Source organism: Corapipo altera, unplaced genomic scaffold, assembly GCF_003945725.1.
Source record: "Corapipo altera isolate COAL_440 unplaced genomic scaffold, ASM394572v1 71, whole genome shotgun sequence".
Lineage (NCBI taxonomy): Eukaryota > Metazoa > Chordata > Aves > Passeriformes > Pipridae > Corapipo > Corapipo altera.
The window spans coordinates 4681952-4705712 of NW_020884916.1; the positions used below are offsets into that span (position 1 = coordinate 4681952).

At 49.1% G+C, this 23761-nt stretch overlaps 1 protein-coding gene across 2 annotated transcripts in view; it reads right to left on the bottom strand.

The window, feature by feature from the left end:
* The window catches only part of LOC113952903 (protein CEPU-1), a 231655-nt gene that overhangs the window by 179874 nt on the left and 28020 nt on the right, over positions 1-23761 (bottom strand). Inside the window, exon 1 of one of the 2 annotated variants that reach the window (XM_027655452.1) lies at positions 22908-22931. The exons of the other annotated variant lie outside the window; for it this stretch is intronic. Coding sequence (XP_027511253.1) covers positions 22908-22914 — 7 coding nt within the window. The 5' untranslated portion in view covers positions 22915-22931. Of the gene's footprint in view, positions 1-22907; positions 22932-23761 lie in introns of those variants that run through there. 2 annotated transcript variants of the gene reach the window in all.

Genomic DNA, 23761 nt, shown 5'->3' on the forward strand with positions numbered 1-23761 from the left:
CACTCACCACCTTTCTCAGACCTTGGAAAATTTCCATCTATAGAAACACAACCCCCTGCCACTCCCCCAGACCAGCCCAATTTATCAGGAGCAACCTCTAAAACCCAGTCTAACCTTCCTGCTCAAACCCAGCGCAGAAAAGCCGCTTGAACCCTGAAAAAGCCAGTTATCTGCAGTAATAAAATTCATGGCCTCTCTTGGCAAATAAATACACAGTGATGAGGCTGCAGACTTGGCCTCTGGCTCTTTGTCTCACTCTCCTCTCAGAGCCATCCTGCTGCAGATAAATAATTAAGCATGCGTTGGAACAGAGACCCGAACACGCGTCCCCTCCATCCCGGCCGAGTGCCCGAGCCAACGGGCTATAAAACCTCTGTTGGCCCAACAAATATTTATCCATGCAAAATGGAGCAGCTTCGATGAAAGAGAGCTGGAGTCGTGCTCTGTCCTTGTGCTCCTCACAGAACGCTCCTGGGAGCAAACACTGACAAGGTGGAGATGTGGCTCTGTTGGCCAAACTCGGAATGTTTTCATCCCTTGGCTGAATTCGTCATCCTGCCAAGCTCAACCATACAGGGAAAAATAACTGTAACCATCCAAGAGCAATTCTTATTATCACAGAATCATAGAATATCCTGGGCTGGAAGGGATCCACGAGGATCATCAGTCCAACCCCTGGCCCTGCACACATCCCCCAACCATCCTACTCTGTCCCTCAGAGTGTTGTCCAAACCCTCCTGCAGCTCTGGCGGCCTTGGTGCTGTGCCCACTGCCCTGGGGAGCCTGGGCAGTGCCCAACCACCCTCTGGGGGAAGAACCTTTTCCTGAAATCCAACCTAACCCTGCCCTGACACAGCTCCAGCCATTCCCTGGGGTCCTGTCCCTGGTTACCAGAGAGAAGAGATCAGTGCCTGGCCCTTCATTTCCCTTCATGAGGAAGCTGCAGATTGTGATGAGGTTTCCCCTCAGGATTAAAATATTGGGGAGAAATATTATTAATAACAAATTATTAAAAATATTTATAAATTATTAATAAATACTAATAAAATTTGGATGAGGAAAACATCCCCCTATCTGAGGTGCTCAAACTCAGCTGTTTGGAGAACTGAGCTAGAACACAGCTTGTGGGATTCTTGTGGGGCCCTCCTTTGCAGGGCCAGGAGCTGGACTTGGATAATCCTTGTAGGGCTCTTCCAACTCAGGATATTCTAGAATTCTATGACTATTTAACATGAACAGCCATGGTGACCTCTTCCAAGGGTTATCAGGGCCACCCAACTCATTGCAAACTCCACCAGTCCTTGAGGATGCTACGAAACCTCCTTTAGGAATCCCTCTTATTAAATCTGTCCTTCCTCCATTTGCTGCTCCACGTCAGCAAATCACATTCCTAGAGAGAATTCCTCTTTTTTGGCCCTCTTAGTTTGGATTCTCTTCCACCTCCCTTCTCCAGTGGAACACGGGATCATTAATCCCATCCAAGGAAACGAGACTTTTGCTCACATACAGGAACACAACTGAAGCTCCTGCAAGAAGTAACACATTACCTTGTGCTCTGACAGCAAGAAAAATGGTTCTAGGGAACCATCCTGCTTTTTTTCTTTTATCAGTAATTCATTCAAGGCACCAAAACCACTCCTATGAGTGGCTGGAGTTCACTTTCCAGAGTAAAATAAACTAAAATAAGAAAAACCTCCCTCTGTGCAGACATTGCTCCTACAAATCTGAGTGCTAATGGTATTTGACATGTTGGTAATCTGTGCCTTTTTACCATAATTCATTTAGTGTGGTTCTACTTGATTATTGTGCATTTTACACAGGGATGCACAGAAAATGTTGTTGCTCTTTTTTTTTGCCTCCTTAAACAATTTTATTCCTTCTAGAAATGGCTCATTCTTGCTCCCCACATTCCAGGCTAGGGAAGGAGGGAGGGAAGGAAAAAAGCAGAAATCAAACAGAAAATAGGCAGTGAGAGAATAGAAAAGAAATGAAAAGAAGGGGAAAGAGAAAAAAAAATAGAAAGGGAAAATAAGTTGAGAAATTATGCAAATAGAAGAAAACAAAGCCAAGAGCCAGAAGGGCATAGAAGGGAACCAGTTCCCTGGATTTTGGGAGAGCACATCCTACTTCTGCCCAGACCCTGGAGCAAAGGACAACTTAACCAGTGAAGACTCATCTGTATTTATTTTCCATGGATATGAGTCCCCTTTAACTAAAACTCAATGTCTTCTCCATGCTCAGAGTGTTTGTGACATTAGACATGATGTTCTCCTGGAAAACTCTGCAGTTTGAAAAAAGCTGGGAAGAAAATAAATGTTCCTGCTCTATAAAAATTTTGCCCTTTTTCATGTAGAGAAAGAGAGTGGGGAAGAAGCCCTAAACCAAAATTCTCAAATTACTTAAACTCAAGCAACAGTTGGGCCAAAGTCAACATGATCTTTAAATTTCAACTCTTTTTTCTTAGCTTATTAACTAAAAGAGAAATTCAGCTACACTTCAATTCTTTATTTTGAGCCATAAAAATCACTTGTTTTTTTCTTATGGAAAAATAATTTTAAAGTCTTGCAAAATGTTTTCATTTTCCTTGTGTTTGCTAGTTCTGCTCAAACACTCCATGGAAACTATCCTGTTCTCCTGGAAAGCTGGATTTCCTAAGGCAGCATGGCTCAAATTAAGAAGAACTATCCACTTTCCATCTCACATTGAGGCTGTTCCCACTTGTAGGGACAGGACAAGAGGGAATGGCCTCAAGCTGAGGGAGGGAAGGTTTAGATGCGATATTGGGAAGAAATTCTTCCCTGTGAGGGTGGGGAGGCCCTGGCACAGGTTGCCCAGAGAAGCTGTGGCTGCCCCATCCCTGGAAGTGTCCAAGGCCAGGCTGAACAGGGCTTGGAGCAACCTGGGCTAGTGGGAGGTGTGCCTGCCCATGGCAGGGGGTGGGACTGGATGATCTTCAAGGTCCCTTCAACCCAAACCATCCTGGGATTCTCTCAACTCCTGACCAATCATGGCAGAAGGGAATTCCATGCCAGCACCATGAATCCCAGCCCATCCTCAACAATCCTCATGCAAAACAGGGAAGGATCTGGTCCCTCAGCTCCCAGCACCTTGGGACACAGGGATAAACAGAGGGACAGGAGACAACCAGAGTCCACTCAGGTGGGTGAGCAGCAACAGAGACCTGGATAATCCACCCAACCTCTTGGCAGTGGGAAGGAGCTGCTCTGCTCCCCATCCATCCCTGATGTTATTATGGCTCTCTGATGGCTTGAAGCTGCCTGGAATCCCCGGTTAGTCAATAAAGAAAACGAGAGATTCAACAATTGTTTTCGCTCGGGCTGCCTTGTAAAGCCTTCGTCTCTCAGCAATGAAACAAAAGGGGACTAATAACACCCCGTGCTGCAAAAGCAAGTGCCAGGGAAGAGGCAGAAATCAATTATCCGGGTGAAATTCAAAGGCAGAAGAAGTGGCAAACACATCCACAGCAGCAAACAGCAGGAATAATCCCATTAGCACGGACGCGCCTCCCTCGCGGGAGCACCGAGCCACGGAGAGAGATGATAATTAAAATAATCAAACAAACAGCCTCATGGGTAGGGGGTGGAGGGATGGGTGGATGGCACCAGGACGTGGCTGAGGGCAAGAGGGGGAGCTGGGGTGAAGCTGGGGGGGATAAAGACCCTGAGGGTCAGGTTGGATCTCAGGAAAATGTTCTTCCCCCAGAGGGTGGTCGGGCACTGCCCAGGCTCCCCAGGGCAGTGGGCACAGCCCCAAGGCTGCCAGAGCTCCAGGAGGGTTTGGATGATCCTCTGGGGCACAGGGGGTGACTCTTTGGATGGGCCTGTGCAGGGTCAGGGGTTGGACTCAATGATCCTTGTGGGTCCCTTCCAACTTGGCATATTCTGGGATTCTGTGAAAGCCACCCTTCCCTGTCACTGGATGCTCTGAAGGGCAGCAGATGGTTAAACCATCACATCTTCAATACAACCTGCCAAAACGCAGCTTCCTAAGGCTGGAGCCAACCCCCAGGAGGGACCAGGATGCCCTCAGGATGCACTGCTGCTCCCCACAGCAAGGACCAGCTTCCCAGCATCCTTCTCATTCTGCTCTGCAGGAGCAGAGATGCTGGGCTGGTACCCTGGAACACACACAGCCATCAACCAGCTCTGCCAGGTCTCCCCAAAATGTCTCTGCTCACTTGGCTGATCCACTGAAAAACTTCCAACTCCATCTCTCATTGTTCTCTATTGGGATGCCCCATCCCTGGAAGTGTCCAAGGCCAGGTTGGATGGGGCTTGGAGCAACCTGGGCTAGTGGAAGGTGTCCCTGTCCATGGCAGGGGGTGGGATGAGATGATCTTTAAGGTCCCTTCCAACCCAAACCATCCTGGGGTTCCATGATAAATCCAGGCAGCCCTGCTGCCTTGCAGCAAATCATAATTTAAACCCCCTCAGTCTCCTTTTCTAACAAGGGCTGCTCTGGCACCGCAGGTGGCACAAGCCAAGGGCATGGTGGAGAAGCCCAACCCTCCCTGGGCATCAGGAGAGCACTGTGGAGCACTTGAGCCAGCAGGGAAGGTCTCTGCCTGCCCTCAGCTGGGCTGCAGGGAGGGACACGTGGCTCTCAGGGACACAGCTCCGTGTTCCAGTGGCACAAACCTCAGCCAGGCTGTAAATCCATGTTTCCCGTGGGGCAATTAGACCCAAAGTGGCTTTGGCCCTCTAAAATCGGGCAGTTTGAAGCTGTAATGCCAGTGTATCCACTGGGATCAGGGCAACCCTGAGTGCATCCATGGTTTGTGCTGTATGGACCCCCTTTGGAGGCCCAGGACAGGGGAGGGGATGGCTGCAACCCCAAATCCAAAACCACACATCCATTTTTCAGGAATGATGCTCCGTGAGGCACTTCCAGCAACTCCACCAATGCTCTTGCCCTGGAGACAGACTCGAGGAGCTGCAGAGGGGGAACTGCAAGAAAATAAACCAGCACCAACTCTTTATTTCCTTGTCATTTCTCAGCGCTCGGGGCTACCTGGGGACAGAGATGTTCAGTTCTCCCCCATCCAACATCATTTCAAATCCTGGTGACCCTCTATTTTATCTCAGGAACCCATCTGGGCAAGGACAGGTTAAGCATAATTGTTTGTGCAGCCCCCATCCAGCTTCCCAGATAAAATTTATTGCTCCAGTATAACTCTCTCTTTACTTTTTTTTCCGAGCATCTGCTGCTGGCAGCTCTTGGAGATAGGACATTGCACTGATCTGGTATTGCAATCCTGATTTCTGCTCAGAAAAAGGCTCTCTGGAGTCTGTGAGAGTTAATGGGAAATGGGATACACACCATCTTCCAAGGATTTAGGATCAGAACCAAAATGAGCTCAGCAAGCCAAAAAAATCTAAAAAATCCTAAATGCTTTTGCCCTCACCCCCATGGCTGTTCTCCCTAACAGAGCCCCTTTGGCTCCAACTCTGGCTCAGATATATGGCTACTCTGTAATTTACAATTGTCTCCAAAGACACTGCACAGAGGAGTTCATAAATTTAAAGGGAAAATAAAAAAAAGTCCTTTTCAAGCATAATTTTAATATCAGGCTTTTCATTTAAGGAAAGAGCAACTCAAATTAATTGCTGAAAATACTGTCCATTGCCTGCTCCACTCAGTCCATCTGTCCCAGAAGGATCAACAGCCAGGGACAGGGATGAGAGTGAATCCACAGCCCCAGACAGACCTGTGACACATCTCCACAACTACTTAAAATACAAGATTAAAATACAGTCACTTAATCCCCTGCAAAGCCTCTTAAGTGTTTACCTCAGGGTCAGCTCACTTGGTGCTTAGTAAACCTGCCTCTGAAAACAGCCCAATTTTGGCCCTTCCAATGACTGTCCAGGAGGTTGAAATGAGGGATGGGATCAAAGGCAACAAGGACCAAGAAGAAGAAGGTAAATACCTTCAGAAAAGCTCATTAGGGAGCAAGGGACTTATACAATCTTCTCTTTCACATCCCCTCCCTGGGTTGCTCCCATGTTCTTCCCCCAACTTCCCTTGATTATCTCTCCAAGTTGCTCCATGAGTTAACTGGGATGACTTATCCAGGGGTGAGTCCAGCAGCTTCACTGGAGGCATTTTCACCAGGGACAGGTCCACTGCTGGTGTGTGTGACAGCAGAATGGCTTTTGGCTGGAGAGGTTCAAAGGAGAGCTAAACCCTGATAAAACCATCCCAGAGTGGGTCTGCAACCTCTTAGACTCCTGCACCCCTTCCAGGCTCCTCATTTCCCCCAGAAGCCAAAGCCTTGCTTCTCCTCATGACCTTCCCCAGGGTCCCCACCAGCAGCTCATCCAATCCCAGCAGCATTATCCTAAAGAACTGCATGGTGTTACAGAGCACAGCCAGGAATTCTGAGGGCTTGCAGCAGGAGTAATGAAAACAAAACATGCTTTGACAGTTTATTTAGGCCGGGCTCTCTGCTCTGCCACGTTCAGTTTGTATCATCTCACAGTCACATATTTCCTTTCTTCTTTTCATCTCCTCCTTGCTTAAGTCAACCAAAATTAGAAGTGGGATCCTGAGCTACAAAGGGAACTTCTGCATCAGTTCTGCTCCTGCCATGTTCAGGTGACAACAGGAGTCTGGGTTAATGGAGCCCTGGAGCTGGAAAACCAGCCTTGTGCCATGGGACACGCTGAGCCCCTGCAGTGTGAATCCAGCCTCCTGTGCCCTGCAAGGCTGCCCCAAAAAACACCAGGACCAGCTCCTCCAAAGGTAAGGAATAACTGGATTCCTCTTCCCAAGGATTTTGGGAGTAGCACAAACTATTTTTGCCTGAGCCAAGGACTGGTAACACCACCCAGAGCTGTCCTGCCTCACTCAGGCCCCTGTGCACATTAATTATAACCATAAGCACTAATGTGTGTGTATATATAATATATATATATATATATATATATATATACGTGCTCAAATACACCCAGACACGCACTCAGTTTGCAAAGTCCACATGATCCTACAGCTGTATTTCAGCATTTCAATATCAGGGTCAGAGTGAATCTCACTGCCTCCCTCTTATCTTCCCTCTGCATACCAGTGCTGTCAATGCCATCGGCAATTTTACATGGAAATGAGCCCATCCATCACTCCCTGCTTTGCAGCGCCTCACTTCCAACACTACCATGGAGTTACACCATTAAATCTCCTGGCTTTACAATATACATCATGACATATTTGACATCAATCAGCTGTGTCAGTCCGCTCACTGTAAACCATAAACTTGCTCTGCATTCCAGCTCCGTGCACAGTGATTAAAACCTTCTCAGTCGGGCTCCCTGATTATGGTGATAAATGGCAGTGCCTTCCCTTCTGACTCAACACTCACCCAGCCTCCCCTGATCACCCCTGGCCAGGACAGTTCTCATCCCAAGTTATCCATGGGCGCTGCTCACTCCCTGTCTGGCTCTCTGGTCTTTCCCGTCTCCCATTTCCAGGTCAACCATCCATCCATTTCCCTCTCTGCCAGCACATGTGTTTCTCCTGCAGTTCCACCTGCCCCCACGTCCTTCAAAGTCTCCGCTGGTACAGCTCTGACCACCTCTAGAGTTGAGGTGAAGCATCAGAAGAGTAATTTTTGGGAATGACTATGACCTGAGCAATGTGATCCAGAAGGTGGAATCCCCACCCATGGCAGGGAGGTGGAACAGATGAGCCTTAAGGTCCCTTCCAACCCAAACCATTCAGTGATTCTATGACCTGGATGGATGTAGGTGGGTCAACAGTCACCCAAATTCACCCTGCACAGTCAACACCTGCCAGCCTCACACAGGTCTTCATATACATTCCGTGTGTCAAGTGACTTTGTGCAGACACTCCATAATCCTGCTTCATGCAGCATTGTGCTCCGAGGCACCTCAAAAAAAACCCTGTTCCAATTGTCAGGACGACTGATCCTTCCCTAATCCCATTTGCTTCCTGAAGAATGAGCAACTCTGCATGATTCCTGAGGCTGTTAAGTATCAGGTCTATCAAGGCAGGCACCAGACTTCACACACAAATGCAAGTTTGAGGGGTTGGCTTCAGGCCACTGAAATTTTGCCTTCTACTTAGTTTTCATCTTTCTCTGGTTGGAAACTCAGGAAGAAGAATTTAATTGGGCAAGTCGAGACTTAAGTACCTGTTCTGAGGATGTATTTTTTATCAATCTGCCTGAAACTGCAGTAACTCAATACTTCAACATCATGTGGAGACACAGTTTATAAAAGCATTTAGTGACAGGAGAAGGGGGAATGGCTTCCCGCTGCCAGAGGGAAGGGTCAGATGGGGTACTGGGAAGAAATTCTCCTTGGTGAGGGTGGGGAGGCCTTGGCACAGGTTGCCCAGAGAAGTTGTGGCTGCCCACAGATGCCTGGAAGTGTTCAAGGCCAGGATGGACAGGGCTTGGAGTAATCTGGGAGAGTGGAAGGTGTCCCTGCCCATGGCAGGGGTGGAACAGAATGATCGTTAATGTCCTTTCCAATCCAAAGCAATCAATTATTCTGGGATATTTTGTATCACACACACAATTGTTCTTCTGGACTCACTTCTCAAAACAACCAATCCTACTAAAAATCTGGTCCAAGAGTGAAACCATTACAGAAGGTGTGATCACATCACTAAAAACCAAATCTTGAACAAAATCCCACCACCAGCAAAGACAGCACTTTCAGACTGGGTTCCTCATGGGTTAGGAAATTGAGATATTTGTGAAGCAAACCACAGGTGGCTACAAGAACTCACAAAGCAGGAGATCATTCCAGCTTCCAGCCAAATTATCTTGCTAGAACTTATTTCAGCATCTAATTCCTGCTGTTTCTTGCACTGGAGAAGCCACACAACTTGTTGCCATCACTCCCTCCCTCTGCACATCCCCATGAGAAGAGGATAGAAGACTCATTAGGACTTGCAGAACCTAAAATAAACTCTTATGTTTTATACCATCCCTTGAGAGTTTTCCAGGTGGTTCTCTTCTGCCACCACATCACCTTCTGGGCACCTGAATCACAGAATATCTGGAGCTGGAAGCAACCCACGAGAATCATCCAAGTCCAACTCTTGGCCCTGCACAGGACCATCCCAAGAATCCCACCTGAAGACAGAAGGAGCTCAGAGCTGATGTTTTTCCCATCTAGTGCCTTGTAAATGACCCGGGATGAGGTATGGAAATTGTAGAAGAAATCAGACAGGCAGAAGAGGGAAAAAGTTAACAGCTCGCTTTCATTCTTGGGACATGCACAGAGAAATGATCCCTCCTTCACTGAAAGATGAATGGGCAGCTGTACAGGTTATGAGGGAGGTTTTATTGCAGATCAATAAATCTGTGTCACAAACCCCATCTGGAGGGAGTTTTAATTTAAAGAAAAGAGTGATGAATGCCGAAAGACAATAAATCAAAAAGTTGTGAAACCCCACCGGCATTAACCTTCTGTCAATGCAAACACGGGCCCTGGGACAGGGGTGGGGACAAGAGTTTGCTGGACCTGGGTATCAGGAGCATCAACATGGATCCAGGAGGCAGGAGACACCCAGGATTTATTACTGTGGTGCTATCAGAGATCGGGAGGTGTCAGGAGGAGACGACTCTCAGATCCAAATCGGAGAGAAAACCAGAAAAAATAAACCAGGCAGAGATCACAGCAACAAACTTGAGACAGGACTGACAGCAAGAGGGGAAAGGCAGAGATTATCTCAGATCTCTGCTCGAAACACACGGAAAGGATCCTCCTCCCAAAGCCCTCCCTTCCCTCATGTGGCTTCTTCCATCTGCCAGGCGCCGGCTCAGCTCAAAAATAGAACCCAAACTAACCCAAATCTGGTCAAAGGCAGTGACAAGGGAGGTTCTGTTGAAGCCAAAATCCTTCAGGGAGAGGTTCCAGACGAAGCCCCACGTCCCCAGGGAGGCTCCACTAAAGTCCAAGTCCTCCAGTGAGAGGTTCTGGTGGAATCCCCAGGTCCCCAGTCGGGATTCCCAGTCACTCCACGTGGTTGGAGGTCAGACCTGGACGCCTTGGCTTTGCTCCCTGGAGAGGCCAAGGTCTCCTCTGACACTGACTGAAGATGAATCAGGTGCCTGTAGCCCATTTCACACACCTGCACCCCCACCCCTTCCCTGAGCCCACCTGCCACTCACAACACCTCCGGCTCATGGAATGACACTCAGGGAATACTTTGGTTGAATGGGAGAGCACCAGACAAAATTCTCCCCAGCTGGGAGGCTTCCAAACATCTCAAACACCAGTTGCTTTAAGTTTTGGAAATCTGCACTTTTTTTCTAAATTCCCCAGCTGTGCTATTAATCTTATCTTCCATTAGGCAAACGAGAGCTTTTTAAAAAATCCAATTTACTTTTACCCGTATACACTTCAGGTTAACTTTATTTTTCACGTTACTCAGCTTGAACTAAGCAATAATCATTTCCAGATTAATGATGATAATTTCAAACACTTTTCAGAGCAGGCATCTTAATATCCTCTCTGACCAGCCGAGAATTTCCTGTTCTACAACAGGATTACATTTAGGAAGATTAAACACGTTTCTGTCTTGCTCGGGGCGGTGGGGACGGGGACTTGGTGAAAGACTCTCAGCAGCAAATCTCCATCCAGGACAAGCTCAGGAATGGAAAAAAAAAAAAAAAAGATTTTTCTTTTTCTCCTAAAATAAAAGCAATTAATTTCGTACCTGTAGCAGGTCCTAGAAACAGTCATTCCATTGGAAAAATCACAGAATCATGGAATGGTTTGGATTTGGAGAGACCTTAAAGCTCATTTTGTTCCACCCCCTGTCACGGCAGGGACACCTTCCACTAGCCCAGGTTGCTCCAAGCCCCATCCAACCTGGCCTTGGACACTTCCAGGGATGGGGAGTCCACAACCACTCTGGACAACTTCTTCCAGCGCCTCTGTGCTCTGACAGTAGATTTAAATGCTACTATTTATCCCTAATTCCACTAATTTAGCCCCCAAAAGAAGTGTTGCCCCACTAAAATGCTTGTTGGTTCCGCAGGATGTTGGAGCGAGGGAAAGACTCACCTGGTTTGGTTCTTGGAGCTGGGGAAGTGCCCTCAGCTCCCCCCTGCAAAGAGGAAACTAAGGCCAAGGGGGGCAATGCTGTGGCTTAATTGATGCTTAAATTGAAACACAAATTAAATCCCAGAGGATCCAGTCGAGCTGACTGAAATGGTCTCATCCCAGGGGGCTGATGTCGGTGAGATTAGAAAAATCCCACTCCTGTATTCAGTCCTGCTTCTAATGGATTCAGGTTCCTTTCAAAAGACAAATACCATAATAGGAGAGGATATTTCACGTTGCTTCTCGAGGGCTTTTTACAGGCTTTGAGCCACCAAAACAAGAGAGAAAGCACAGCAGGCACTTCGGCAGCAAAAAGGCAAGCTGATGAGGTGATGGAAAACACGGAGCAGTTTGGATGCACAGTTGATGCTCCTGCAATTCAGGAGCTGATGGGAGAAGGAAACTGAAGGGATAAGTGGAAAAACAGCACAAATGTGATCAGAAAGAGGCGACAGAACTCCCTGAATTAAAATTACACTGAATTATTGCTGACTTTCCCCTGTGTTCCAGCTCGGAGCGGCCTCGGAACAGCCACGACCAAAACCCTACAGCTCTCACACACTTCCCCACTCTCATCTTCATCTGAGCAGGTCAAACCACAGCAGCCATTGCTGCACTCCAACAAAACAGGCTTTGAGGTGTGGAGAAGCGAAATGGGTCAGGAACTCACCAACCTTCACTAATGACTTGAACCCCACCCGAAATCAGGGAGCTGATAAAGCTTCCCTGGCCCTGAGCTCTGAGCGGGAGTTTCCAAGGCAGCCACATCTCCCCAGGCTTCAGCTCAAAATGCCTGGGGCCATTCAGAACAGAGCTGCTTGAAAAATAACTGAGGAAAAATTTAAAACACCCAACAAAGCCTTCAGTCAGATGTGAAGGAGCAACACTGAGGCAGAAGTCCATGAATGCAACCTCCGTGGTCATCAGGGACACTTTATTCACCGAGGCTCCTTTGGGATCCCCATTTCTCCCACAGCCCAAAGCAACAGAGGGGGGAAAGAAGGTGGTGGGTTTTTTTTTCCCTGCTCAAACTCAAAGCTTTGACAGAGAGGCAGAAAGGAGAGCGAGAGTGAATATTAGCACATCAGCTTTTTGGGTCACCATTAAAAAGGATCATGTGAAAGGAGGTCAGATAAATATTTAACATGGTTATTAATATCTGCTCCTAATTTCATTCCTCCTCCTCCCCCTCCTGGCTCCTCCCTTCACTCTTCATCTCTTCATTTGATGCGGTTGATCCCTTTTAAGAAGGTCAGTCGGGATCATAGGATGGAGCTGGCTGGGAAAGGGGGGGAAGAAAGAGAGAGCTGTAACCTTCCCTTGTGGAGCACGGCTGGAATCAGGCTCAGCTGGCTCCGGATGCCGAGGAATCAGTGATACCCTTGGATTTCTCCTCCCCAGTTCACAGCAACGTTCAGCCCCGGCATCACTGCAGCTCCAGTGTGGGGTGTAGGGATGGAAAACCAGAGCTGGGGCCACAAACACAAGGACAAGGAGCTGCTGGAGCAAGTCCAGAGAAGATCACGGAGATTCTCCGAGGGCTGGAGCCCCTCTGCTCTGGAGCCAGGCTGGGAGAGCTGGGGGGGGTTAAGCCTGGAGAGGAGAAGGCTCTGGGAGACCTCAGAGCCCCTTCCAGGGCCTAAAGGGGCTCCAGGAGAGCTGGAGAGGGACTGGGGACAAGGGATGGAGGGACAGGACACAGGGAATGGCTTCCCACTGCCAGAGGGCAGGGTTAGATGGGATATTGGGAATGAATTCCTGGCTGTGAGGGTGGGGAGGCCCTGGCACAAGTTGCCCAGAGAAGCTGTAGCTGCCCCTGGATCCCTGGAAGTGTCCAAGGCCAGGCTGGAGCAACCTGGGCTAGTGGAAGGTGTCCCTGTGCTGGCAGGGAATTGGGACTGGATGGACTTTAAGGTCTCTTCCAAAAAAAACCCCATTCCATAATTATAAAGCAGTGGTGGCAACACACCCTTACAGATACACACACAGATACAAAGGGGAGGAGCTCGTCTAGAATTCCTAGAGCTTGCCTGGAGCAATGTGCCCTGGAGCAAAGGGGGGGCACATTATTCCAGCAGAAAAGGGCATCTCAAAAGGGGCTCACCAGTACTCAGACACCAGCAGAAAACCAAACAGGAGCCCAAAACCCACAAACCAGCTCTTCCTCCACGGCTGCCAACCCTGTTAATTCACCACTGAACCCACTACAGTGGGTTGTTCCTTGCTTTTCCAGTGAAAAAACCAGGATCAGGTTCCACTTCCCTCCCTCCCGAGCCTCTGGGACCTGATGGCAGGCAGCTCATGCCAATATATCAATTTGGTGAGGCGAATTGCCTCACTAAAAGCACCATCTTCATCAGTTTGGGATCTTCACAGCTGCATTTCATGTTGGGGTTTTTATTTGTAAGCCTTATTTACAGATTTCTCCACACACACCTGTGTGCTCTCCTTTGCATTTTCCTGTGCTACACTGCCATCCTGCCATAATTTCTTTAGACAATATTCCTTTAGGGAGAAGAGAAGCACCTCATCCCATTTTCCTATACAAACAGCCCCAGAAATGCTTCGGGCTGTTTGGGCCATGACCCCTCCACCAATTCCCTCCTCGGAAGAGGATGCCAAGAGCTTCTCATCCCCTCCATACCCCCAAAAACTCATTTCTCGCAGTGTCCTCACCCCGTTCACTGGCTGCCAGGCTGCCTCAGAAAATTTACAGCTCCGTTGAGGGGAGCTGGGTGACTTAGGGCCAGGTCTGGTTAAAAATAAAAAGCTCCTAACTCCAGCAGGTATAAGTCATCCCCCTCCACGCTGAGCCCAAGGAAAACAACAGCGAGATAAATAATTGTAAAAAGGTGGAGAAAGAAACTCACTTTTCTTGTTTGGGTTTTAGATGGGTACTGGAAAAAAACCCCAGCAGTTCCTGTGCCACCACACCAGGAGATGTGGGATCCTCTCCATCCTCTGGCACTGCTGGTGTTCAACACCCAAAGGCACATCCCGTGCCCAGGGATTTCAGCTCATCCCGGAGAAACCCCGGGACGTGCTGAGCAACCAGCACAAGGGTTGAGGAGTCCAGTGGTCAAATATTAGGTCAGGCATTGATTCCAGGCTCTTGGGACTATCCCCACCCCAAGAGGGGGGTCCTCATTGCTCGAGTGACTGCACAAACCTGCTCCAGAGACGAAGTTATTCACCTCCTTCTCCGGTGTTTCCCACGACAGTGTTAAATGCTCCACAAACATCCACACAATCAATCCTTGCAGCCCTCCCTCCATTTCACTGTTTTCCCAGTTTTACAACCAGGAGCAAAGCCCCTGGACCTTTGGTATTTGAGTCTCCCTGGGTAAACTTTGCCAGCAGGAAAGGAGGGAAAATAAGAGCCCCAAATCCAACGGAGCACCCAGGGGGATGAGGATGACCTTCAGGCAGGGAGAAAGTAAACAGCTCAGCCCCACAGCATCGGGGTTGGGGTATTTACACACTTGTATTCCAGCATCTAAATTAAGAAGCTGACCTCCCCTGGCAAAGATGTGTTGCCAGAGAGTTGTTTGTCCAGGAGGTCGCCCAAGGAGATGCCTCTTGCTGTGGGACAAGGGGCTCTGCCAGGAGAAGTCATTCCTGATGTCCTGCAGGATGGTTCTGATGGACCAGGAGGGGAATGCTCCATGAGAATGGCACCCTGAGGACCCCAATTCTCCTTGGAAATCCAACCCAGCATTGGGACACCAGGCTACCCCTTGCTTCTCCCAGTTTGATTATACCAGGGAAGAATATCCACACACCAAAAGCCCCAGTTAAGAAACCAGCCCTTAGGATCTAATTTCCAGCCTCTTCCCCCTCCCAGCCATCCTTTTCTTCCTCCAGACCTCCCTTTTTCGCTACACAAAAGGTCTGCTGCTAAGCAGGGGTTGCCATGAAAACAAGGCAACCCTTTGGGTGGGGAAAAGCGCCCACGTAGCATCCCCTTCTCCCAAAATAAATAAATAAGGGGGGAAAAAAAGGAGAGGTTTACTGTCACTTGAGAGGAGCATGGAGGAGAAATTATGGCAATTTGCTGTCGCTGGAATCAAATGCCCAACTTTCCAGCCTGCAGCAGGGCACTGCCACTAATTCCAACACTTCTGTGGGAGCCGTGTTCCCATTAAAGGGGCCAATTTCGAGTCCATTTCCCAGATCAACACATGGCAGCCGGGCTCCGAAATTGGGGCTTGATGGATTTGATCAGGGCAGAGTTTGCACAGGTTGTGATTTTGGCAAGGAAACGACAAGGAAAAATCGTGCTCAAAATCCTCCGGAGCGCGGGAGGTGGTGGGAGATGTCCCTCATCCCGGCACCATCCCAATTATCCCAGGTGGATATCGCTGAGCAGCAACAGGCCAGGGGAATTGGATGGATTAACTGCTGGAAAAACAAAAACGTTATTTAATCAAGGCATAACGAAGTCCAGCCATCTCCTGCGAGTTGCTGCAGGGATTGGCAGAGCTTCCTCCAGCCCCAGCTCGGGACAACTGAGCTGCAAAAGAGCTCTGCTCTCCAGGACCTGATTCCTGCAGTTTTCTCCTGAGTATTTCCAGGTAGAGGATCAAGTCCTGCACAGGAAATACCCCAGGATATTCAGGGCTGGTGTGAAGGTGCTGCAAATCCAGGATGCTCACGGGGCCATTGCAGACAGACAGATGGGTGAGTGCCAGCGTGGAATTATCTCCCTGGGGTCTAAAAGCCCTGGATCTTTAAGCTGGAAAGAAGGAAGTGCATGGGGAAGGCAGCATCACTTTTTCTGCCTTATCCCAACCTAAGTCAGCATGTGGACAATCAGGACTCCAGCTTGCTGCACCTGAGCCTTGGGATATCTGGGGACAGACAGCCCCTCCTCTGCCCCCATCCCAAAGCAAGCCATCCCCGTGCCATCCCTCCTGGAAAGGGCTGTAATCCCTGCCGAGGTGGGGAGCAGGATCATAGCTGATGAATATTCATTTCAGCAGTAAGTCCCCTATCAGGACTTCCAGGCAGGTGGCATTAAGAGCCGATCCCTGGAGAGTTTTGTTTTATTCTTGGGAAGCAGAGCCTTGACTTGGAGACACAATAACTCACTTAAGGAAAGCTAATTCTCCCTGCTGGGGAATTGGAAAAGGCGACACTCAACTGACAGCCTGGCAACACCTCTCCTGTCTCTCCTCGTCCCTTCTTGGATGCAAATCCCTGTATCAGCTCCTCACTTGGGGTTGGAAGGTGGGATATAAAGAAGGGAAAAGTATTCCTTGCTATTGCTTTGGAGCCAGGACACCCGAGCAAGAAACAAACCCCCTTTGCAGGCCTGTGCCAGGCTCCCGAGTGCTGGTGCCTAATGAAAACATTTGAAATTACAATGATAATATTATGATTTTAAAAGGAATTACATTCCGCTGACCTAAATATTAACTGTGCAGCAAGTTGGGGCTTCAACAAAGAATAATGCACAGCTTTTCCCCAAGGATTTCCAGGAGCATGGGGTAGGAGATGGAGTGATGCCACAGCACTCCACCCCAGACCTGCCTGTGCAATGTGCTGCCTCAGTTTCCCCACCTTTACAAAAGGGATAAAAACAGGATAAATGGAAGCATTGGGAGCGTGGAATATTTTTCCCCTATTAAAAAAAAGCAGCAGCAATCATCACTAAAAGATGTTTCTCTCATCTGAAATTGCACAGTATTAAACTCCTGAGCAGTTGTGACAGGTGCTGGAACAGCAGCATTCGTTATCAGTTTGGTTCTGTTCAATGCTCCTCACCCACGTGCTCCTCCCCAGAGCCTGCTTTACTCCTCCTCAGGCATCTCTCGGAGTTTGATGCCTCTTAACCCAGGGACTGACGTCACGGCATCCCCATCCTGCCACCCCCCACCCCCCAGAGCCCTATCCTGCCACCCACCACCTCCAACAGCCCCATCCTGCCACCCCAATGAGCTGTGTGTCACAGAATCCCAGAATGGTTTGGGTTGGAAGGGACCTGAAAGCTCATCTTGTCCCACCCCCCTTTCACTCGTTCCACCTTCCACTGTCCCAGGCTGCTCCAAGCCCTGCCCAACCTGGCCTTGGACACAGGGATGGGGCAGCCACAGCTTCTCTGGGCAACCTGTGCCAGGGCCTCACCACCCTCACAGGGAACAATTTCTCCCCAATATTCCATCTAATTCTGCCCTCTGGCAGTGGGAAGCCATTCCCTCTTGTCCTGTCTCTCCAGGTCCTTGTCCCAAGTCCCTCTCCAGCTCTCCTGGAGCCCCTTTAGGCCCTGGAAGGGGCTCTCAGCTCTCCCTGGAGCCTTCTCTTCTCCAGAGGAATCCCCCCAGCTCTCCCAGCCTGGCTCCAGAGCAGAGGGACTCCGGCCTTTGGAGCTTCCTTGTGACCTCCTCTGGACTCACTCTAAGAGCCCACACTCCATCTTTCCTTCCAGACATTCCCAAGATCACCTTCTCACTCCATAACTGCCCTTCCTCAAGGGCTTGGGGCACCTCAACCATCTTTTAGCACTGAGACCCTGCTGCACCCATCTGCCCCAGTGCAGGTGGCCAAGTTGCCATTGGCCAGCTGTGTATGGGATCTGTGTTCGTGTCCCCATCACACATCTGCCAGCAGCCCACAGAATCCCAGAATCCCAGAATATGCTGAGTTGGAAGGGACCCACCAGGATCATCGAGTCCAACCCTCACCCCTGCACAGGCCCATCCCCAAGGGTCACACCCTGTGTCCCAGAGGACCCTCCTGCAGCTCTGGCAGCCTTGGGGCTGTGCCCACTGCCCTGGGGAGCCTGGGCAGTGCCCAAACAGCCTCTGGGGGAAGAACCTTTTCCTGAGATCCAACCTGAGCCTGCCCTGACACAACTCCAGGTTATTCCCTTGAGTCCTGTCACTGTCACACCACCAGATGGATCATCCACTCAGACAATCTGGGGGGCACAGGAAGTGGTTTGTGCCCCTCTGTACTCAAGGTTTCACTAAAATAACAGCTGGACATCTTTGAGACTGCATGGAAATGTCAGAAGAGTGAAGATGCTTCCCACCCATCTCTGGAGGAGCAGAGATCTCCTCACCAGCAGGCTGGCATTCCATTTGCATGGATGAAGGGAGGCATAAAACACCCCCAGCTCCGGCCCTCACACGGATATAAATGAACACGAGGTCTGATGGTGCTCCCTGCATCCAAATTCCTGCTTGTTGAAGATCATGGCCTCTATTCATCAACAGATATGAAGCTTTTCCTGCTCAAGACACTGCTTCCCACACTGGGCAACTCGTGGGGGATTGCAAAGAAGCTCAGTGTCCATCAGGGAGGAGGTTAATTACGGCTCCATCATCCCCCCACGGACACGCCGCAGTCAAGGTCTGCTGAGAAACCTCTTCCTTTCCCTTTGGATTGTGAAGATGAACATATTTAATCCCTCCTGTGCTACTCACAGAGCCCTGTGAGCCTGAGAAGATTCATGGCTGGCTTTTCACGCTGCTGCTCTTCCTTCTAATGATGCCCTTCCCACTAATATATGCTGGATGGGATTTGCATTAGCCAGAAAGGGGCACCATAAAACAGCATAGGGAGGAGGAGGGGAGCCTGCAGGCAGTAAAACACCTGGGAGGAGCACTGCCATGTGAGAAACAAGCCTTGGGCCCCCCAAAAAGGCTCCACCCTCGTGCTGAGCCACCCCACTGCCAGCAGAAACTCTCTTCCTCTCGGTATATGAGGAATTTTACATCCCTTTCTCAGTTCTCCAGACCTAAGAGGCTGCAGGAGGTCCTGGAGGATGATAGAGGTGGAAAGACCAAGCAACACCGTCTCCCTCCCTGCCCAGCCTTCCTGAGCAAAAACAGAGGGTGCAATAAATACATCATTTTCCTGCTTCTAAGCACATATCCCAAGCCAGGAGAGGGGGGAAAAGCCAACAGGAATAGGCAGAGGGTTGTGAGCACAACCACCTCGGATGTTGAAGGTGCAAGTTGTGACACAAAGCTCTGTCCCCAGCACTGCAGGGAGTTGTCCAGAAAGCTGCAGGAGGAAGAAATTCCCTTTCCACGGTGGGAAAAATAACGTGCCCTCCCAAAAGAAGGGAGGGAAAAAAAAAAAAAAGAGCGAGAAGAACCGGGAGCAACCTTTAAAAAAAAGGTGCGTTGTTTCTTTCCGCTTTTTAAATGGCATCATATCAAAACAGCCCATAAAAAATGAATCTGAGCGTGTTTTGTAAATTATAGATTAGCCAGGAGCAATCTTTCACTACAAAGCTCGGTGCCAAGTTGCAATTCCAGCAGCGTTTCAGCAGAGCAGGCTGGGCAGGAGGTCGCAGCAGTTGTAACAGTGTGTTCTCCCTGGATTATTGTTATTCCTCTGCAGAAATAACACCGGGGCTCTGCACAAGGCCGGCCTGTGGGGAAACAGGAGGTGGGTGGTGGCGTGTGGAAAGGAGCAAGGATGGGGCTAAAATTGTTCTTTATTCCCTTTTATCTTGCCCTGACTAACTGAAGGTACATGTCACACACAGCTGGGTGGAAACGAAATCACTCCTCTGCCTTCCCCCTTTGAGTCCATCTCTGAGTAATCTGAGATATTCTCGCAAAATCAAGGTCTTATGACTGAGTGGGAGGGAAACTACTGCTCTAAATAGAGAGTTTCGGGCATGAAGCTGAACAAATGTCTGTGTGTCTGGGTTGTGAGCAATCCTGGGGATGGAGTACACGATGGGGCACCTGAGTGGAGCATCACTGGCGTGATCAGCTGCATTTGGGGTTTTATTTCACTGTTCTCTGCAGGTATCAGATGAAGAGGTTAATGTTAAAGGCACCTCATGCCAAAAAGGGGGGGGTCTGAAAAATAGCTATATTGGGGATTTCTGCTAATTTCCAGGGAGCTTTTATTTCTCCTCCTTTGTTTGCCCATTCCTTTTGAACACCAGCAGCACAATTGGCCAATTACCATAATTGGGTCACCCCTAAAGCCTGTGATAGACACCCAGGGCAACCTACCAGAGAGAATCTGACTTATGGCTCATTATTAGCAGGAGCTTGACAGGTTATTTCAGTAACAGGCAGCAAAGCCATCCGAGGAAAGGCACTGGGGAAAACCTGGGGCTGTGCAGCCGGAGATCAGCTCAGCCACTGAGGATCCCCCAATGTCACCTCCAGGCACCTCCTTTGTTCCCCAGGATGGGGGGCACAGGGTGGTCCTTGCAGGGGTGCAGTAGAGCTGCAAACACAGGCACAAATCCTCCTGTCCATAGGAGCAGGGCATCGCTTCAGCTTGGAAAAGTGGCAGCTCACAGATGGCAGCACGATCCCAAACGTGGTGACTCTCAGCTTCACCCAGATCTGGCCTTTGTCTCAGTTTTTGGAGCTTTTTCCACATTCCAAGGTTGGCTGCCGGGTTTTGTGATGAGGAGAATGACCACCAGACCCTGGTCCTTGCCCATCCCTGGCCTTGGCATTCTTGAGTTGAGAAGGTCATAAAAACATAGAATATCCTGGGTTGGAAGGGACCCACAAGGATCATTAAGTCCAAATCCTGGCTCCTGGATCTGCACAGGGCCATCCCCAGAATCCCACCATGTGCCTGAGAATCAAGTCTTCACCTATGTGGGACACTCACTTTGTAACCAACAGCTCAGAGGAGGAAAGGAGTAAAAAGCTGATTTTCTACTGAACTCCTGTAAGACCCCTTCAAAAATCCCAAATCCCGATTTTCCTCTCCCACGCTGCAGCATTTTGCCCCACAGGCATCAAGCCTGGATGAATTCCCTTCACCCCATCCTTTCCAAGGAGGGATCCTGCTCCTCTTCCCTCCAGCAGCACTCTCAACGTGTCTGCACCCAAACCATGCCCAGCCAGGCAGCTCCACATCCCTGCCACTCCCCGGGCTGCCAAAGGACTGTGGAATCAGGATGGAACAGATGTTTTAGGGACTTCATAAATCCATGAAGATAAAAAAAACCCACCCACCCTGCACTTTCTAACAGCCCCCCGTGCTGATGGACTGGCACATCAGAAATAAATACAACCACCCACAGAAACTGGCTGATAAATCTCCTCTGCGTTGCATTCTATATTTATTTTATATATATATATATGAGTTTGTGCATAGATATATATATATATGAGTTTGTGCATAGATATATATTTTTTACTCATACAAGTATGCACATATAGGAATACTCATGTCTTTTCAAGACTAAAATTGCTAAATTTAGACCACTATGACTAAAAAAATCTTCCTTCCTCTCTCCTATCCCTTCCTTTGCTCCCATTAATCAGAGCAGCTCCCCCACTGCTCGTGTTTCCTTCTGCCCCCTCCCTCCCGTGGCTGTTGTGACTCCCCAACTCCCCCCACCCCTGTCATCTCCCCCACTAACTCCTCACCAAACTCCAATGAGTTTTTCTAATTAGAGTAATTAATTTTCTGCCCAAGTTAATAAGACTGTCTGCAGCTGAGAAATAATTGGACTTCCCAAACACCAATATCCCCTCCCTCTCCCCCTCTCTCCGCAGTGAGTGGCTCCTTAATAACTCAAAACCTCTGTTTTTTCACCCGATGGTTTTGTGTTCCCAGCGTTATTTAGTTTTTTCATTAGCACTCCAACACCAACCTTTCCCTGCCTGGGGGACACCAGGAGAGCAGTGTGAGCTGAGGGATGCTCTGGAATATGGGAGATCCTTTCCAAGAGGCAATAAATCCCTTTGGGAACCAACAAACACATGGGACCAACCACCAGATTAATTTTCCCCGCACCAGGCTTTGCATTTTCCCCCGCAGATTATTCTGGGGTTGGGACTGATTTTGGTGGCTGGTGCTGTAAAAAGGACTTTTTGCCATCAGGAAACTCTCCATTATATCCTCCAAGTAGGATTTTCCTGGAGATAACACCTTATAACACATTCCATGGCTGCCTGAGGAGCCTTTCAGCACTCTGAGATAGATTTGCAGATGACCCCTCTGCCACCCTTGGTGGTGTCCCAACACAAAAACCCTGCAGCCTTTGGGTTCCCCAAAGCCTAAGTTGGTCTGAATTTCCATCCAAGCTCCACATTTCCTGGCTACATATGTTTTCCTGGTGGGAAAGGATTCAAGAGCATCACAGGTGGGGCTGGACCACCCTCATCCTTGAGCCTGAGCACCACACGGGCTGGAGTTGGGAGGTCAGACAGGACAACCCTTCAGATTTAGCAGCCAAAACTAAATGCTAAAGCCAGTTCACAGGAAAAAAAAAAAAAAAAAGGAAAAAGAAGCAGAATTGTGACAGCACAGGAAAAAATATCTCCGTTTTAAAAGCATTAATGGAGCAGGCAATTCAACAACCTTCACCCCAGAGCACCCAAACACTTCGACTTCATAAAAGAAAATGGTTCAGTGACAATGAAGTTCAACGTTTCAATGAAAAGGGCCTGTCAGGTTTGGAGCAGAGTGAATCAGGCCATCAGAAGAGGCAAATCCACATCAACTCTGACTCACCGCCGAGGCAGAGAAGAGCAAAAGCTTTGCGTGTTTTTTATCAACACAACCCCGCACCGAGAGATCCTGCCTCCCTGGGATGGGAGGATTTCAAGTCCTGGCATCCTCAGAGCGTCTCCTCCAGGTGAAATTTTGGCTGGTACTGCCCAGAAGGTCAGAGGAGATTAAATCAATGAGCTGTCCTGGCCTTAATACCCTAAAACGGGCGTCCTGCCTCTCGCTCCCCCCCTCCTGCTAATCAAATAAAAGGAAGAAGATAAAATGCCAGCCACAAACGAGAGATTTGCAGCTGGGGGATCTAATTCCAGGAGGCTGCAGGCCATAAAAAGAAGGGATCCATTAGCATCCACTTACCTGCCATGATGAAGTGACCGCGATAAAGTGCACAGGATTAAATAAATTTAAGTGAATCCCCTGACGGCATTTTTATGGGATTGAAAGAGGTTTTATCCACTCACAACCTCTATCCTCGGAGGGAACTGATTCAATAAAAACCAAACCCACTTCATCTGGCAGGAAGGGAAAAAAAAAATACACAAAAACTCTGCAACGTTTACAGAGTCACTAAAGCAGTCAGGGAAAAAAAATTAAATATAGGGCAAATCCCTGAGTGGGAGAAATGCGCAGAATTCTGCTGCTAGAGCTCAGCTCCATGATTTTCACTTCCAACTTTTAATGCTCCTTCACTCCCCGGGGCAGGAGCAGTCAGTCCCTGCTGCCAGGCACCTCACAGCTCCTACAGCATTTGGAGTGAGGAAAAAAAGATTTCCCACCTTTTGCTCCATATTCTAAGACTCCCTCCTCCATCCCTCCAGCTCAGCACCTAAACAGCCCCTGCCACCCAACTCCAAAGCAGCCTGGATATCCAAAACTGCCTGCAACCTCCTCTCCCAGCAGCCAGGCCAGAAATAGGTCTCACTCCCATCTGGCAGTGAGGATGGGAATTAGTTCCTTCCCTGCTCCGCTGTTTTGTGCTGAGCTCTGCAAAGGGACGCGCCGAGGCTGCTGCTGCCTGCAGATAACATCCCGCTGCTCCCGCAGGACACCGATGCCATTTGCCATCCAGCAGACTCCATCTGCTGCCACAGCCAGTGTGCATCCCAAACACTCAGCATCCCAAACACTCAGCATCCCAAACACTCAGCATCCCAAACACTGAACATCCTGAATACAAAGCATCCCAAACACTGAGCATCCCAAACACTGAG